Genomic DNA, 19,071 nt, shown 5'->3' with positions numbered 1-19,071 from the left:
ATTTGTCCATGGTATCAAAGAAATATAAGAAAATTCAAAAATATGAAGAATGCAAATAAGAAAATAAAACATTGAAGTCAAGATGTATTAAACGTAGAGGCGCTAGTGGTTGAATTAGCATCAATTAAATGGAAAACCGTATTTTTCCTTATTCTATATCCAGTTTTAAGCGTTACGAGAGTTAAAATCTTGTCTAACTTACTCTTAGAGAGAGAGAGAGAGAGAGAGAGAGAGAGAGAGAGAGAGAGAGAGTTACGAGGATTTTTGATGTCAAAGACTTTATAGCCCCTCTGCGGAGATTCCATTTGTTTTGGTAGAACGAATTAGTTTAAACGTTTAGAGTTAAGATTTTGTCTAACTTATTCTTAAGAGAGAGAGAGAGAGAGAGAGAGAGAGAGAGAGAGAGAGAGAGAGAATACTTGCCATGAGACGGTAATTGTACGTAACCATAATTGAGATATAGCTTTTTTCATACGGTTTCCATAGATTACTTATACCCATAAAGACATAAAATATGGTAATTCAATACAGAAAATAATTTTATGTCATATAAATCTCTCTAAGTGATTTTCCTCTCAGAGAGAAATTCCTTGCGCGTATTCCATCTCACCCCTGATGTCATTTTTTTTTTACTTATGTCAAAATAAAAGTGGAATTAAAATGTTGCTCTAGCGTTAAGTTGGACCAGCTGCATTTATTCTTTGAATTTTCCAAGCACTATTGACGCCTTACTTCCTTCCAATCTGCCTGTCTCGTTTACGTTACAATTCAGGAAAATTTGGAAAACAAATGACCCACAAAGTTAAAAAACATTTAGTAACTTAATTGATACAAAATCATGGAAAAAATCTCAACAGACAATTGTATTATTAATTAATTTACACAAATACTGGGAACTATAGTATTACATCATCTAGTACATTGATTGATTTAATATCGTGTAAGAACAATCTCAACTGACACTTGTATTAAACATTAATTCATTTACATAAATACTATAAACTATGTAAGACAAAAAATATTCCAACGCTAAATATATTGTTGGATATCACAAGGCATAAGTTTTACTCCTTTCCTATTGAATACTATTTAGGATAACAGTACATTAAAAGCAAATTTCAATCCTGCTGGCTGTATTTACATGAATTTTTTCAACCACCTCGAAACACAAATCTTACTTATGTTGCAAGTATATATCCACATAAACTAATCAATTTAAGCCCTTTTATATCACTGAAGTTCACTCTCCTTAATAAGGGGATCATTTTCGTTTTACAAAAACCATAATCGAGATATATAGAGAGAGTGTGTGCATTTAATAATAATGTTCCTGTCAACTCGGAGTGCATCCCACTCTAGTTTACGAGTGACAGTCCGCATGCCACCTATACTTCCATCAAGCCATTGTTTTTGGATATTAATAAATACTTTCATGTTATAACCGCAATATTTGCACAATTTTGAATAGATCGATTCGGGAATGCGTTGCATATTTTCATGGAAATTGTTGTTCATTATGAAGTTATTCATTATATCGACCCCTGGACCTACGCGCAAATTACAGATATTTCAAAAGCAAAACAATGCATACCAGCATTTTAACATATAAATTAAAAATTCTACCTGTTTGGTTGGCCACAATCCCCGCACCCCCTTTTTTTTGTGGGTTTAATGTTTTCCAATCCCAATGCAACCACGGCCATTTGTTATCAAAAAGTGGGGAATTAAATCATTGTGAAAACCTACATATCAGCCGCTGTGAAAATCAATCACTATCCAGTGTACTTACTAACCGGTCATCAGCGCCCCAACGTCCCACGATCCAAATAAATCTGATGAAACGCGCGCGCGCGAGCATACAAAGGCTTTTATGTACGCGTTGCATACAAGAATATTACTTAAAAATAAAGTAAAGGAAAGAATATGGGAAATAATGCTAAAAATCTATTGCACATATATAATAAAGTAATTATGTTAAGTAGAACCAAAGGAATTTTAATAAATCATAGACTACTCGTTAAGTTATAGTGTGTTTACACAAATAAATATTACTTACAAATAAAGTAACTGATGAACAAGGAAAATAACGCTAATAACATACTGAAAAAGGCATTAGATAGCTATGTTAAGTATACCAAAATCAATTCAAAGAAATAAAAAACTAATTGTTGAGTTACTGTGTTTTTATACGAATAAGTATTACTTACAAATAAAGTAAGGGGAAGAATAAGGAAAATAATGGTAAAAATCTACTACAAATACATCATTAGGTAATTATGTTAAGCATACCCAAAACAAATTCAATAAATCACAGACGAATCATTAACAGTTTGTGTGTGTGTGTATGTGTGTGTGTGTTAGAGGTTTATCACTCCTCTTTACTGATTTTCAATTATCATTATTATTATTATTACAGTAATCCAAGCTACAACCCTAGTTGGAAAGGCAGGATGCTATAAGCCGAAGGGCTCCAACAGGAAAAATAGCCCAGTGAGGAAAGGACCAAAATAAATAATCAAAATCACATTTAAACGTGTTAGAGGTTTACCACTCCTCTCTACAGATTTTTAATTATTATTATTATTAATATTATTATCATTATTATTACAGTAATCCAAGCTACAACCCTAGTTGGGTAGTGCCGTAGCCTCTGTACCATGGTCTTCCACTGCCTTGGGTTAGAGTTCTCTTGCTTGAGGGTACACTCGGGCTCACTATTATATCTTATTTCTCTTCCTCTTGTTTTGTTAAAGTGTTTATAGTTTATAAAGGAGATATTTATTTTAATGTTACTCTTCTTAAAAATTTTGTTTCCTCATTTCCTCTCCTCACTGGGTTATTTTCCCTATTGGAGCCCTTGGGCTTATAGCATTGTGCTTTTCCAACTAGGGTTGTAGCGTAGCAATTAATAATAATAATAAAAAGCAGAATACTATAAAGCCAAAGGGCTCCAACAGGAAAAAATAGCCCAGTGAGAAAAGGACCAAAATAAATGATTAAAATTACATTTAAAAGTAACTCAATGACCTAATCTTCCATCTCCATTAGGCGTTAGTGACCACAACCACTGCAACGCCAGATTGTTTGAAATGTTTGAAAGTCATAATCTTTCCCATTAATTGTTTCTTCCTAAACTGCTTTATGAGAGTCATTTCGTATTATTATTATTATTATCATTATTATTACTATCCAAGCTACAACCCTAGTTGGAAAAGCAAGATGATATAAGCCCAGGGGCTCCAACAGGGAAAAATAGCCCAGTGAGGAAAGGAAATTACGCGTTAGTTAGGTCTTCTCAGAGACACGTCATTAATTAAAAGGAGATAAGCAGTCAAGGCTTACTAGGAGCATTGCAGACTGTTGGTTATAATACTTAATAATTTTCATTCTAATTTCTTTCGTAAAATTTCTTTAAAAAATAGATTAACTTTTCCTATTTTTTATTCAATTCATAAAATCTATTTCCGTGACATTGATCCTCCCGATTGATAAGTTCAATTTGCTTTTAACAAATATTAAATAAAATACTTTAATTGTATTATCTTTTATAAAATACTAGAATAACTTTTTCTAACGTTTTATATTCTTCATAAATTCTAATTCTTGGATCTTAATCTTCCTGATTGTTAAGTTCAATTTGATTATAAGAAACATTGAATGAATTACTTTAATTGCTTTTTTTTTTCAGACAATATTAGAATAACTTTTTCTAATAAATCTATATTCTTCATAAAATCTATTGCTGGGATGTTAATCTTAATGATTTAAATAAAATCTTCTTCTAAGAAATTTTGAATAAATTACTTTAATTTAATTTCTTCATAAAACGTCCTAATAACCTTTTTCAAATATTTTCATATTCTTAATAAAATTCATTTCAGCGTCTTTAAAAATCCTCACGTTAGTTTAACTTTCTTTTAAGAAGAAATAAGAGAAATATCACTAGTATTTACAATAACATTCTTTGATCGTTCACGCAACAGACGACGTCAATGACATATTTCAGGATGCCACATAACTCATAATCAATCAATCAATCAATCATGCAACAGAACTAATAATTCTAAGCATTTAAGAGACAGACAGCAAACAATAGGGACTACGGTCTAACCCCCCCCCCCCCCGCAAAAAAAAAAAATCCTTCAAAAAGAGAGCAACTGTGTTTACCCAATACAAAATGGGGAAAAAAAAGCACGCTATTAGAACACAGCAAGCAAGGCAAACATGAGAGCGCGAGAAAGACGGCAATCGGAAAGTGCACGAACATATACAATTTCATATCCTATTTCGGTACGCTAAGTCTCTCTTCTTATCACTCCTGAACTGTTATGCAAACAAATCCACCCTTTTTCTGACGATTGTTTTACTACCTTCCAGCTGGATAGCCACTCACGCTAACGTTATTATCTCTCTCTCTCTCTCTCTCTCTCTCTCTCTCTCTCTCTCTCTCTCTCTCTCTCCATTATGAAACGATGACTCGCTTGTGACATTTTTCTTCACTGTTCGATTTATACATACACACGTGTACGCAATCCGTCAAAAATGACGGCTGAATATTTAGATAGATATGCACACACACGTACTCCCTCTCGCCAGAGTATAACTACTTACTCTTCTACCCGAGGGACATATATATATATATATATATATCTACATGTACTGTATATATATAACCAGACAATTAATCTTTCATGCATAGGGGAGATATTATATATGCAAGCATACATATTATATACATATATAAATAAACTAAGTATAAATATATTCATACATGAGAACAATGCTAATGATATGAGAATCAAGCAACACACACCTTAATCAAAAAAAAAAAGTTCAACTAACCAACGAAACCTTTTTGAAAAGGTAATGTAATGTAATGAATGAATAGTTTCTTTTACTTGGCCTCGTATATCTTTGAGCATAATGGAAAGATTTTAACTAAGATTTTCATATGGTAGGCAAACAATCAATTTAAGTATTTGTAAATATATTACTTTACACATGAATTCTATAAAAACTGATGACAATTGGTGAATAACTTTAAATTATATATTTCTCCAAATTCTGCCCCTTGCATTAATAAAAACTCAAATCAAAAAAGAAAAAAAAAATATTGAATTATATACATAAAGAGACTTGAATTATATATTGCATACGAAAAGACTTGAATTATATATATATAAATACGAATAATATCTATAAAAAAGCTTGAATCATATATATAAAAATAATTGAATCATATATATAAGAAAGCTTGCATTATATACAGTGTATAACCAGGCTTAAATTATATTCATAAAAAATACTAGTATTTCATATATATAAAATGGCTAGAATTGCATATTTCAGAGGAACTGGCATCTTGCATTAGTAAAATTATCAATAAAAATAATGATACTTGGAAAAAAAAATGCTAAAATTATCTATTTCTGATATCCATAATTTTTAGCAAGTTTGCAAAGTGGAGGATCATCCTGTCAGTTATTGTCCAGCCATAATGATGTGAATTAAACCATCCACAATCATTAATAAGTCAACTATAATTATTATGTAATTAAAATGAGGTCAGCGCACCCTCAACAACATTCGGGCAATATTTTATTTCAATTGGTCATTATTTCTTTGGTAGTTTATCTATTTCCATATTTCCTTTCCTCACTGGGCTATTTTTCCCTGTTGCTTATAACATTCTGCCTTTCTAACTAATGTAGTAGCTAAGCTGGTAATAACAACAATAACTAATAATAATAATAATAATAATAAACAGTCAATCATATTTAACATACAGTCCATGACCCATTACATAAAACATTTAGTCAATGTTCATCACAATAAGAATAGTGAGGGGACCAACATTAATTATCATAACCATATTTTATGATATAGTTATAATCATTTGAATCCTTTTATTTTTTATTTTTTTTTTTTTGAGAGAGAGAGAGAGAGAAAGAGAGCACAATTAAAAACTTTAGCAGAGATCATCCTCATTAGTATGATTAATCTCGGACAGGTGCTACCATTGCTTTGCCTTGTCGAGAAGCTCTATCTCTTTGTTTATTTACTTTCATAATACTATAATAAATTGTGGCGTGGTTACGTTTGTGTCGTATATAGATATATATGTAAGGCATGCGGCTAGGGGTCAGGCAACAAACAAACACACACACACAGATATGTATTTATACAACTACAAACACACACATTATGTGTGTATATATATATATATATATATATATATATATATATATATATGTGTGTGTGTGTATATATATACATGTATATATATACATATATATATATGTATATATATATATACATATATATATATGTGTATATGTATATATATATATATATATATATATATATATATATATATATATATATATATATACATATATATATATATATATATATATATATATATATATATATATATATATATATATAAAAGGTTAACGAGCTTAAAACATCTGATCTAAGAAACTACTATTAACAACGCAAGCACCTGATTAAAAACCTCAATGGTCATAATTCATTAATAAAAATAAACAAACTTACTCCGACCAATTTACTTGAGGCAAAACGACTCCTGAATCAACATTCATTTTGTTAACTATCTATTTGTTCCGTTCATGTTTGAGAGAACCTTGATGTGCATTTGGTCAAGCAATCAAACATCCTCCGCCTACCGCATGCATTAAACAAATGCAAAATATTAAATATAAAAACACCCATCTTGCAAATATCATTAAATAAAGAAATATAATCACTCGAAAATCAATTAAATGATAAACAATAACGATAAATATAGACAAAAAATCTCGACAAATGACCAGGTTTCCATTTGTTGGTACAAGACTCAAAAGCATTGAAAGGCAGGTGAGTGCGAGAGAGGGGTACGTGCGGGTTGAGGGGGGGGGGGGCAAAGGTGTTAGCAAAGGTAAGAGGGGACGAAGGAGGGGGAGTAGGAGGAGGAGGAGGAACAGCAGGATTTGAAGCAGACGAGAGCGGGGAACCGTCCGTCCCTTCCTCCGCCTTTCTTGCAATTCCTCAAACCAATTCCTCGCCAAGAACAGACAGTCAGGACTCTATCTGTCAGTAAGTGACAGATAGAAATAAAACGGAAAAAGGGGGGCGTTGCTCCAGAGGGGGGAAGGGAGAGGTGGAGGGTATGGAGAGCAAGATGACGGGAAGGGACGAGGGTAATAGGGGGTTCCCCTGATCAATAAGCTTACCTGAGAACGTGCGTTAGGAATGGTGAGGCAGAACAGTAAGGGGGAGGGGGGAAGTGGGGAGTGGGCACCTTTTGGGGACCCTTTCTTCCTACCATTAAATAAGCCTTAAAAACCATATAATAATAAATAATTAAGAATACCATAAAACCAACGCACTGATAAATACAAATACATAAAAATTGCAAATACAAAATAAGCAAGTCAATAATACGCATATTATAATGTCTTCATTCACCTGCGTAAATTCATGATCATTCAACGGATAAAAATATAAACCTCCTTTTACTTTATGGGAGAGGCTTCTCTCTCTCTCTCTCTCTCTCTCTCTCTCTCTCTCTCTCTCTCTCTTTAATATAAGGAGATCAAAAATACGCATATTATAATGTCTTCTTTCACCTGCGTAAATTCCTTTTACGGATAAAAAAAACACTTTCTTTTGCTTTATGCGAGAGGCTTCTCTCTCTCTCTCTCTCTCTCTCTCTCTCTCTCTCTCTCTCTCTCGCAGCGTGTCCATGGTGCTATCAAAGTGAAACAAAACTTTGTGCTTGACACTTCTTGTCAATACCGGGCTATTGTTACCAGTATTACTCATGAAGTGATTGTTGCACAGAAGAACGTAAAAGACATGAATAAAATGGTAAGTATTTAATTTCTATAATGAACGTGTATAAAATTAAAATACCAATTTTCGAACTATTCATTCAGCAATACACGCAGAGTCAATAAATATAAAATTCGACGTGTCTGAAAAGACTCGGAGTTTTGTGACTGTTCAAACAGATTCTGTGGATGAGTAAGATGTTACTTGGAACCTCAGACACTAACATAGGAGTTAAAATATTAAACTATTACACTGTGAGTGACTAACTCCTAAATAGAAAACCTTCAAAGACAACGAGGCTATGATCACGTGAAAATAAAGCGATGAAAACTGTTTTGGAACAAAGAGCTCACGAAAAATATCTGAGGGATGTATAAACTTTCCTTAAGTTTTCAAACATGACTATTATCATGCATTATATACGTTTGGTTTGAGTTCAAAAATGTCCTAATAGACGAAATTGGTTAGATACAATCTTTGTAACGGCTGTCGCGTGCTTGTGCACGCACACGCACACACACATATATGTATGTATGTATATATATATATATATATATATATGTGTGTGTGTGTGTGTGTGTGTGTATTATAGCCACGAAAGGAATAAATGCAGACTTTACTGGAGATAGTACTTTCGTCCATTAGGGACATCAACAGACTCAACATGTTGATGTCCCTAATGGACGAAAGTACTAACTCCTATCAGGTCTTTGCATTTATTCCTTTCGTGGCTATAATACACACACACACACACACACACACACACACATATATATATATATATATATACATACACACACATATATATAAATATATATATATATATATATATGCGTGTGTGGGTGGGTGGGTGTGTGTGCGTGCACGCACGCACGCATGTACATGTCCACCAATGGCAATCAACACTGAATAATGAAAGAATGTAAATGCACCCCAAAAGAATTCCCACTATTCATGCCTAATCACTGCAAGGACGGAGATTGCATAACTGGACCAACATCTAATAACAGAAAATAAAATCATTCTCGCATGACTGTTGATACCCCCATCATGATGTGCGGGTCCCGGTCTTGGGGAGTGGGGGGGGGGGAGGCACCCAGGGTTTATTGCCCCAATCACGCACCACAAGCCGTTCGAAGTAAATTGCTTTTAAATACACTGGTATCTGGGCCTCATCACGATATGAAAATACGACGATAAAGGAAAATAGATCTTGGAAATAGATCATGAAAATAGATCAAGAAAATAAATCAGGAAATAGATTTTGAAAATATATCTTGAAATAGATCATAAAAATAGATCATAAAAATAGATCAAGAAAATAGATCAGGAAATAGATCTTGAAAATATATCTTGAAATAGATCATAAAAATAGATCATAAAAATAGATCAGGAAAATAGATCTTGACAATATATCGTGAAAATACATCATGAAAATAGATCAAGAAAATAGATCAGGAAATAGATCTTGAAAATATATCTTGAAATAGATCATAAAAATAGATCTTGACAATAGATCGTGAAAATACATCATGAAAATAGATCAGGAAATAGATCTTGAAAATATATCTTGAAATAGATCATAGAAATAGATCAGAATAATAGATCTTGAAATTAAATCAGGAGAAATGCCCCGTTGCCTAAAGTGGGTCTTGCTGGGTGTATTGACCATCATTTTTCTTTTTTTTAAGATTTTGAAATTTTTCGTTTTTTATCATATTCTCGTTTCAACACCTTTATTAAGGTGAAAATATATATTTTATCTTTTCAAGAATTTGAAATTATATAAATAATTTGTTTCAACGCCTTTGTTAAGAAATTCAAATTAAATCTTTTAATTTTCAAGAATTTGAAATTACATAAAGAATTTGTTTCAACATCACTAAGTGAAAATATTTAATTTTTCAAGAATTTGAAAATATATATAGTACTGGTATCAACACTATTATTATAATAGTGAAAATAAGTTTTTATTTTTCCGGAAGGATTTAGTAGGCCTATGAACGTATATTCAAAGCATTCCCTTTTTGTGTATACGGGTAAGCGACGGAAGTTTCTCTCACGGTTTCCAATCTAAAATTAGAAATAAAAAAAAAAACTAGAGGGGGCACTCAGTAGAGGGCAGATATCCGCCGCGGCAGCTTATTTATCGACCTTTTGCTCGACCTTGACCTTGACCTTTACATGTATTAATTGGCGTGGATTTTCATACATTCAAATATAAACCAAGTTTGAAGTTTCTGTGACAATGATATCCAAACTTATGGCTTATTACGTGATTGGACATTTTGCTTGACCGTGACCTTTCACAATTTAATCATTTTCAGCTTTTATACATAACAGTTGATCCCTGCAAGTTTCATTACTCTACGGTTAAAATTGTGGCCAGGAAGCTGTTCACAAACAAACACACAAACAGGGGGAAAACATAACCTCCTTCCAACTTCGTTAGCGGAGGTAAAGAATTATAACTCCTTTCGGTGGCGTTCACAAGGATCTAAAAAAACATTTTCAGTAAACATCAAAAAATTACTCTTTGAGTATTATCGAGGGTAAGTGAGCGGATCTCTTGAATGTGCCAATAAGTTTTATAAAAAAATGACAAATATAAAAAAAAACTATCAATTGTGACTAACAAAGCAAGATTTAATGCAATTTTACCTCGCGTGTCTCCACCTGCTTTACAAAAGCACAATTCTTTCGCGTGTAAGCGAAGTGCATTTCTTAGAACGAAGAGGTTTCAGGTAATTTCTTTACGTTTTCTCTCAATTCTATCATAGTAGGAATGCGGGAGCCATAACCCCAGACTAGAAGATCGTCAAGCAAGGACATTTCCAATTGGATATACACACATTCCAGGTGTTCAAAATAACACTAGACTTGCTTCAGATTTATGCTCCTCTTGATCAAAATTAAACTTTATTACTTACAGGTTACAAATTTTCTTATCATTTGAACAAAAACGTTTTCCGTGACTGGAATAAATTATATTCATAAATACAAAGTATTACAATTTCCACATTATGTGAAGGTAAAGTATACATTGGCATTCCTCATAGAAGTCTTCTGTATGTCTTAGATTTTATTTGGTGTAGTTAACCATCATGGACATAGACGATTTGTTTGGTACAATAAGCGATGTAATCTAATCATTTATTTGAAATTTGCTAGATAAGTTTGGAAGAATGGCTGATGAAATCGAGAAATTTAGATCAAATTTACGGCGCCGATTATAACACGTAGACTGCGGCGACGGATATGTCAAGTAGAATGCGGAGCTGGATATGTCAAGTAGACTACTGCGACTGGTATGTCAAGTAGAATGCGGCGACTGATATGTCAAGTACAATGCGGGAATAGATATATCAAATAGACTGCGGTGCCTAATATGTCAAGTAGACTGCAGCGACTGATATGTCAAGTAGACTGCAGCGACTGATATGTCAAGTAGACTGCTGCGACTGATATGTCAAGTAGACTGCAGCGACTGATATGTCAAGTAGACTGCTGCGACTGATATGTCAAGTAGAATGCGGCCACGGATATATCAACTATACTGCGGTGCTGGATATGTCAAGTAGACTGCGGCACGGGATATGTCACGTACAATGCGTGACAAAAATCAGGTCGATTGAATATACACCGCCCGACACATGCAAAAATGCTTGAAGAAGTTGGAATTCCTTCCACATTGTCATTACATTCAAATTTTGACCTGAACAGCTTCCGTCTATTCACTCAATACTTCTTGCATACTACTCATGAAGACCTAGAAAGTTTTTTTTTTTTTTTTTTTTTTTTTTTTTTTTTGGTATTAGTGTCATGACTATAAAAATTCTCACATGATACGAAACCTTTTATTGAACGGATCATTAAGGCGGCAACACGCCAAAAGGTCCTTCTGTGGCAACCAGCTATAATGCATACCTAGTTCTTTCACTCAAAGCCCAAATTCAAATAAAACACTGGGTAACACTTACCAACGATCCAGGCCAGTATTGATCGCACACCTGTTAAATCATATTGAATGACGTCACATTCTCAACATAAAAAAAGGAAATTCTACGAAATGTATCAATAAACATTCTTGAAATAACATGAAAAAAAAATGATTTCAAATGGCAGCATGAATAGATAATTATATGCATGATCACAACAACAATAACAACAACAACAACAACATAGTAATACATTAGAATACACAATTTTCCGTGTATTTGTGATAAATAAAATAACCCACATTTTTCATACAGTATGGCTTATTTTATTTAATATACCAATAAAATAGCAAATAATCAACTTTAAGTTTTTACTGACAAGTAGAAAATTTATTATTCAGCACAGGGATGATATAACAACCTTTTACAACTCTTCTTCTTTCCAAATCACAACCGAGCATACATGAGAAAATAAGGTCCCGCGACGGTGTATGAAAAATAATGAGACTATCGATCGTAACGCCAAGGTCAAAAGTAGTCACGATATTTTCAAATTCTATTTAATATTCCCATTTTTTTTACGACTTATTACTTAATTCTCTATTACTTTTCCGTTCTGTGCTGCTTTCAATTTAACCCCTGGTTTTGCAGCATTCCAGTTTTAAAGGTTTAAAGGGCACTTATGAATGGCAGAGGCGATATGAATGTTGATTATTCCTTAGGGTTACACTTACGAGATATGGAAAATTTTATCAAGTAGAATGGTTTAAAGGTGTAAAGGCTGCTCATGAATAGCAGAGGCAAGGGACAGTGACACTACCCTGGTAAACAGGACAATGCCCTAAAGACTGAGCATACATACATATGATCACCGCCCAAGCTAGGATCAGGGAGGGCCAGGCAATGGCAGCTGAGGACTCAGCAGGTAGACCTATAGGCTCCCCTAAAACCCAAATCTTTAGCTCAAAATGATAGTGAAATTGCACACACTACAGGAACTAATGAGTTTGATCAGGACTCGAACCCCAGTCTGGCGATCACCAGGCAGAGACGTTACCATTAGGTTACAGCTTCGTAAATTATATAGGAGCACCAGCTCTTAGCTTTTAGAACAACGAGAGAAACAAACCAACTATTAGATGTATCGGGTTTTAAAAATGCATACTTGAAATTCCAGACGCTTCAATAAATTGGAGCCGTGAAGCATGCACAGGAATCAACAGAGACGAGGCCTTTTAAATCCTTAGAACAGAATCGATGCTTTCGGTACTAAATCACACAAAATATGCAGGTTCCGACGATTTGAACTATTCCACATTATATTAAAACTTATGACAATTCAATACTTTTGGCTGTATTTTTCTGGAGAAGAAACTTTTGGTGGCTAAATATTTCGTTTGCTTTCAATATTATGCCAATACAAAATAGTGAGACATGTAGGCTTTAATTATACATTTAATCAAGAAATTAACACACATATATATATATATATATATATATATATATATATATATATATATATATATATATATATATATATATATATATATAAGTTTTTGGGATTGCAAAGATGCATTTGTAGGAAAATCCTGATTGGAAAAAATAAGAACTCGTCTCTTAAAATCTAGGTAAAATACAACTCTAAGAAAAATAACAAATCTTAAAGGTAAATTTTACTTTTCTTAATCATACAAACCATCGAACAAATAATAATAATAATAATAATAATAATAATAATAATAATAATAATAATAATAATCCCAAGCAAGTGCAACCCTTACCCCGTGCAATCCTGTAACCTTAAAACTTAAAAGGCATTCAGAGAGAGAGAAAGAGAGAGAGAGAGAGAGAGGAGAGAGAGAGAGAGAGAGAGAGAGAGAGAGAGAGAGAGAGAGAGAGAGAGAGAGAGGAATACAATAGTTTCTTTATTAAATTTCATATAGTTTGTGTATATGTCTGTTTGTACAGCATGTATGTATGTATGTATGTATGTATGTATGTATGTATGTACTTTAACGGAGGCTAAACTGAACATGAGGAATCCTTCAAAAATTACGAAATGAGACAAGAGGAGGAAGAACCTGGAATGGGCCAAGAGGGACAGCAATTTGGGGGAAATGGAAAGGGCAGAAGAGAAGGGCGGACACAAGGATGGGGGAATAGTACAAGGGAAGAGGGAGGGAGGATAAGGGGGAGAGAGAGAGAGAGAGAGGGGGGGGTAGATGATTGAGGGAGGGGCAGGAATGAATCAATAGTGACACAGTGACATGTATATTGCAACGCCCCTTAACCTGTTCGTAACCTTCCCCCTCCCCCCTCCCATTTCCCTTCCCCCTTAGAACGCATATTCAACGTGTCTGTCGATCCCCAGACGTCCAGGGACGTCAGCTGGACTTCGTGGTTGACGTCAAAAGGGGAAGTCAAGAGGGGAGGGAGGTAGTTGCCCTACTGAACAATTATGGGAATATGTACCAGAAGTGGCAAAGAGTTATATGTACAGTAAGGGGTATATTTGCGTTGTTAATATTTCAATTTGGGGGGGGGTGTCCTAGGAGGAACAATCAGAGCTAGCATATAGACATCTCATTTTAAAAACAGCAACGCTAACTGAAGGAAGTTCAGGGAAGCCATCTAGATATTATAGCTGACATGTCTTTAATCTTAATAATAATAATAATAACAATAATAATAATAATTACTATTATCATAGTAACATCCCTGACTAGTGAATGCCAGACTAAGGTTCGAGTCCCGTTCAAATTCGTTAGTTCCTTTCGTCGCTGCAACCTCACCATTCTTGTGAGCTAGGGAGCCTATAGGTCTATCTGCTGAGATATCAACAGCAATTACCTAGCCCTCCATGGTACTGGCTTGGGTGGAGAGGGGGCTTGGGCGCTGATCATAAGTGTATGGTCTGTCTCTATGGCATTGTCCTGCTCTATAGGGCAGTGTCACTCTTCCTTGCCTCTGCCATTCATGAGCAGCCTTTAAATTTTTAAGCAAGGGAACCAATAACCAAGAGCTCATTTTTCCCATAACTTGGAATAAAATAGATAAGGAACCTTCCATTTTGGAAGATCCAGTTCGCTTCCAGAATGTCATAATAAGAAAAAGATAAACATGATTACACAAGAGTAAGATTCAAGTTTTGACATTAAGTCACCAACGAGATTTTGACTGACATAAATGACGTGACTATTGTAACTACGTAAGAAAAAAAGCAAGAAGAAAACACGACCAAGCAACTCAAAGGAATCGGGTAAAGGGGGTTGGTGGTGGGTGGGTCCTAAAAAGAGAGAAACAAAAGTCGCGACAGATAAGCAAGGTTACCGAAATCATAAAAACTGGCTGATAATAATTTAATGAGCACGCTGGAATGGGGCAGTCTTGAAACGTATCTCCAAGCAGAACGACTGGGGCCTGAGAGAGAGAGAGAGAGAGAGAGAGAGAGAGAGAGAGAGAGAGAGAGAGATACAAAATATGTGGGAAGGGAAGAGGATGTAAAGAATTTCTAGGAAAATGGATAACGACTCGACGAGAAAGAGAGATACAAAATATGTGGGAAGGGAAGTGAATGAACATGAAGAATTTCAAGGTAAATGGATAACAACTCGACGAGAGAGAGAGAGAGAGAGAGAGAGAGAGAGAGAGAGAGAGTACCAACCAGCAGTAAAAGCAGGTAATAAAGGGGGGTTGGTGGCAGTAAACTAGGATGTAATGGAGATTGTCTTTGTTGTTACTTGAGCACCCGACGCTTCCCGACCCGAATTTTTAAAGGCTTTTAAAACAGACCTGTCGAGGGTCAAAGGTTGCCTGCCTCTCGCGAATCATGAAGTCATCGCTCGGAATAATAATGCATTAAATTACTAACCCCCTTCAACTCCTGTATTCATCCTCCCCCCGTCGACTCCCGTATTAAACCCCCAATTCACCTCCCGTACTGCGTCCAATTAAACTCACGTATTCACCCACCACAATCACCTCCTATATTTAGTCTCCAATTCACCTACTATATTTAACCCCCAATTCAACACCCGTATCCCCACCCCAAGTTCACCTCCTTTATTCAACACCAAATTGACCTCCCGTATTCAACCCTCAAATTACCTCATGTATTCAACCCCATTCACCTCTGTATTCAATCACCAATTCACCTCCCGTATTCCACCTAATTAACCTCCCGTATTCACCCGCAACATTCATCTCCTGTATTCAACCCTCAAATTACCACCTGTATTCAACCCTATTCACCTCCAGTATTCCCCCTACCCCAATCACCTCCCGTATTAACCCCCAAGTTCACCTCCCGTATTCAACCCCCAATTCACCTCCCGTATTCACCCATCACATTCACCTCCTGTATCCTGTATTCAACCCCGAATTCCCCATCCGTATTCACCCCCGTTCACCTCCTGCATTCAACCCCGCATCCACGCCATTCACCCACCTCATTCCCCTTCTGTATTCAACCCCCAAATTTACCTCCTGTATTCCCCCCTTCACCTCCCGTATTCACTCCTACCCGCCCACCTGTATTAGAACACTACTATACACCCACACACATTACCAGGCTACCGCTGCCTGTAGATCTGTTTCGATGAAACATAAAATGAGCTACGGATACTATCACGCGGCCTTTTAAGCCCAGATCCAGCGATTAATCGCCCTATAATCATTCATTATTCTCTAAATAAGCGATCAAGTTTAATGAATTATTCTAAATGCGCCGAAAATGCCAGTCGTCGACTTATAATTGCTAAACGTAATCCCATCATTGAATGTTTTTTGCTAATAATCCACTGGCAGCACACTGCAGTCATTAAATCACGCTAATTCTCATTTATTACGTTGAGCTATTATTATAATCATGAACATACGGTAGACATTAACAATGTGAACGGGGGAAACTTCTTCTCTCAATGAACGTTCATTAAAACGTAAATGATCTGTTCGCTCGACGTGAAAGAAAATAATAATAAATATCATATTACTGTTCTTAAAATATTTTATTCTAATTGTTCATTTCTTCTCATATAGTCTATCTGTTTTCTTATTTCTTTTCCTCACTGGGGTATTTTTCCTCCTTGGAAACTTTGGGCTTAGAGCATCCTGCTTTTCCAACTAGGGTTGTAGTTTAACTAGTAATAATAATAATAATAACAATAATAATAATAATAATAATAATAATAATAACAACTACAAAAGACTTGGGAGAAACTTGCTGACTTTTAATTTCCTAAAAGACTATCTACACAACGAGGATTGGAGATTGAATACTTTACCCAAGAATAAAATGAAAAAGTATATTTTTTATCACCACAAATATAATGATTAAAATCTATTAATAAACATACACATTTACGGTAATTGAATTAGCAAAAACCGACAAATTATTCAAGTTAATAATGCATGGAGACAGTTATAATTGGATGATAGATATAAATTATTTAACTTAGGTCAGCATAGATTAGCGATCTATTTGTCTCATACATTTGTAAATCCCCCAAAATGAGGGAACACTGCTGATTTAAACAAATAAATTGGATACACAAAAGTCCGTTATTAACATTGACCTACAGTTACACACACACACACACACACACACATGCAACGTGACATGCTAACAAGTTACAAACAAGTTTCAACAAACTTCATATATTAAATCCCATGCGAAACTAAAGTTCCAACACTTCATTTATTAAATCCCAGACAAAACAAAAGTTCAAACACTTCACTTAACAAAACCCAGATAAGACAAAAGTTTCACACTTCATTTAACAAATCCCGGACAAAGAAAGTTTCAACACACTTCATTTAGCGAAATTAAAGTTTCAACAAACTTCATATATTAAATCCCAGACAAAACAAAAGTTCAAACACTTCATTTAACGAAACCCAGATAAGACAAAAGTTTCACACTTCATTTAACAAATCCCAGACAAAACAAGTTTCAACACACTTCACTTATCAAACCCCAAATCCCAGACAAAATAAATTTTAACAATTTCCATTTAACAAAAACCAGACATTAAAAAAACAAAAAAAGAAAAGGAAAAAAGAGAGGGCTAAAAATTCCCCGCAGAAATGTATCGAACTATAAAATCTCTCTCTCTCTCTCTCTCTCTCTCTCTCTCTCTCTCTCTCTCTCTTACATGTGCATGCGCCACTAATTACAGTATGATTAAGTCGCCAATTAGAGGTAGGAAATATGTGTGTTTACCGTGACCGGAGCAGGGAGCAATTTCGAGAAGTCCTAACATTATTCCAAGAGAAGTTCCTTTTTTAATGTGTAGGTTGAAAGGGGAAAAAATCCCTTTCAATCTCTTAAGAAATGGAATACGATATTTAGAAAAGCTCTTCTTTAAACTTTAATACTGAGTGTCAGTTTTTAGTCATTATTATTTAGTACCGTTAGTTAGAATTTTGGGAATCTTGTAACGATGATGAAAATCATAAAAATATTAATAATAGAAATATTGTTTTTAACATTATCGGAGAGCATAAATTACACCGTGTCCACTGTCTTGTCTTTCTTCTAAATTCTAAATCCCCCCACCCCACCTTAAATAACTGCCCAAAATTGATAAATACATAACAATCAGCATAACAAATTTGTTGATATAACAATATTCCATAATGGGTTAGAAGTTCGAGATCAGTTCACAGGCTGATAAGTTTCATTAATTTCCTCAACTTTGCTGTCCTTTTCAACTAAGGATAGGGGGTTTAATGGAGCCTATACCTGTATGTCTAACCATATGAAACGTCAGCTGCCATCAACTAGTCCTCCTTGGTCCTAGCTTGAGGATATCGTCATCATAGGAGCTGATCGCATGTATTTATGTGCGGTCTATTGCACATTGCTTTATCCTCTGCCTCTGCGCTCATGAGTGATGTCTAAACGTTTAAATGCCACTCATGAATGGCAGAGGCAAGGTACTTTGACATTGACCTATCAAGCAGGACAATGCCCTAGAGACAACCCATACATAAGATCAGCGCCCAAGCTCACTCTCCACCCAAGGTAGGACCAAGGAGGGGACAAGCAATGGTTGCTGATGACTCAGCAGATGGATCTATAGGCTCCCCCAAACAACCCATCCTTAGCTCAAAAGGATGGCGAGGTTGCAGCGACCAAAGAAACTAACGAGGTTGAGCAGGACTCGAACTACAGTCTGGCAATCACCTGTCAGGGACGTTACCACATAGGCCACCACAACAATTTCCATAGAATAGCAAGAGAGAATCCGTAGTTTTCATCCGCAAATTAAAGTACTTTATACCTCAGTTTATTAAC

General features: G+C 35.0%; 1 protein-coding gene across 4 annotated transcripts in view; it reads right to left on the bottom strand.

Moving 5' to 3' along the window:
• The window catches only part of sd (TEA domain transcription factor 1 homolog scalloped), a 157,595-nt gene that overhangs the window by 96,506 nt on the left and 42,018 nt on the right, over positions 1 to 19,071 (bottom strand). For 2 of the 4 annotated variants that reach the window (XM_068356703.1, XM_068356704.1), the window contains exon 3: positions 11,817 to 11,846. The exons of the other annotated variants lie outside the window; for them this stretch is intronic. In XM_068356703.1, the coding sequence (XP_068212804.1) occupies positions 11,817 to 11,846 (30 nt within the window). The remainder of the gene's footprint in view (positions 1 to 11,816; positions 11,847 to 19,071) is intronic. 4 annotated transcript variants of the gene reach the window in all.

This window comes from Palaemon carinicauda, chromosome 33 (genome assembly GCF_036898095.1).
Source record: "Palaemon carinicauda isolate YSFRI2023 chromosome 33, ASM3689809v2, whole genome shotgun sequence".
In the NCBI taxonomy this organism is placed as follows: domain Eukaryota; kingdom Metazoa; phylum Arthropoda; class Malacostraca; order Decapoda; family Palaemonidae; genus Palaemon; species Palaemon carinicauda.
Note: the sequence above shows the minus strand (reverse complement) of the source record. Positions and strands in the feature narration are given on the sequence as shown.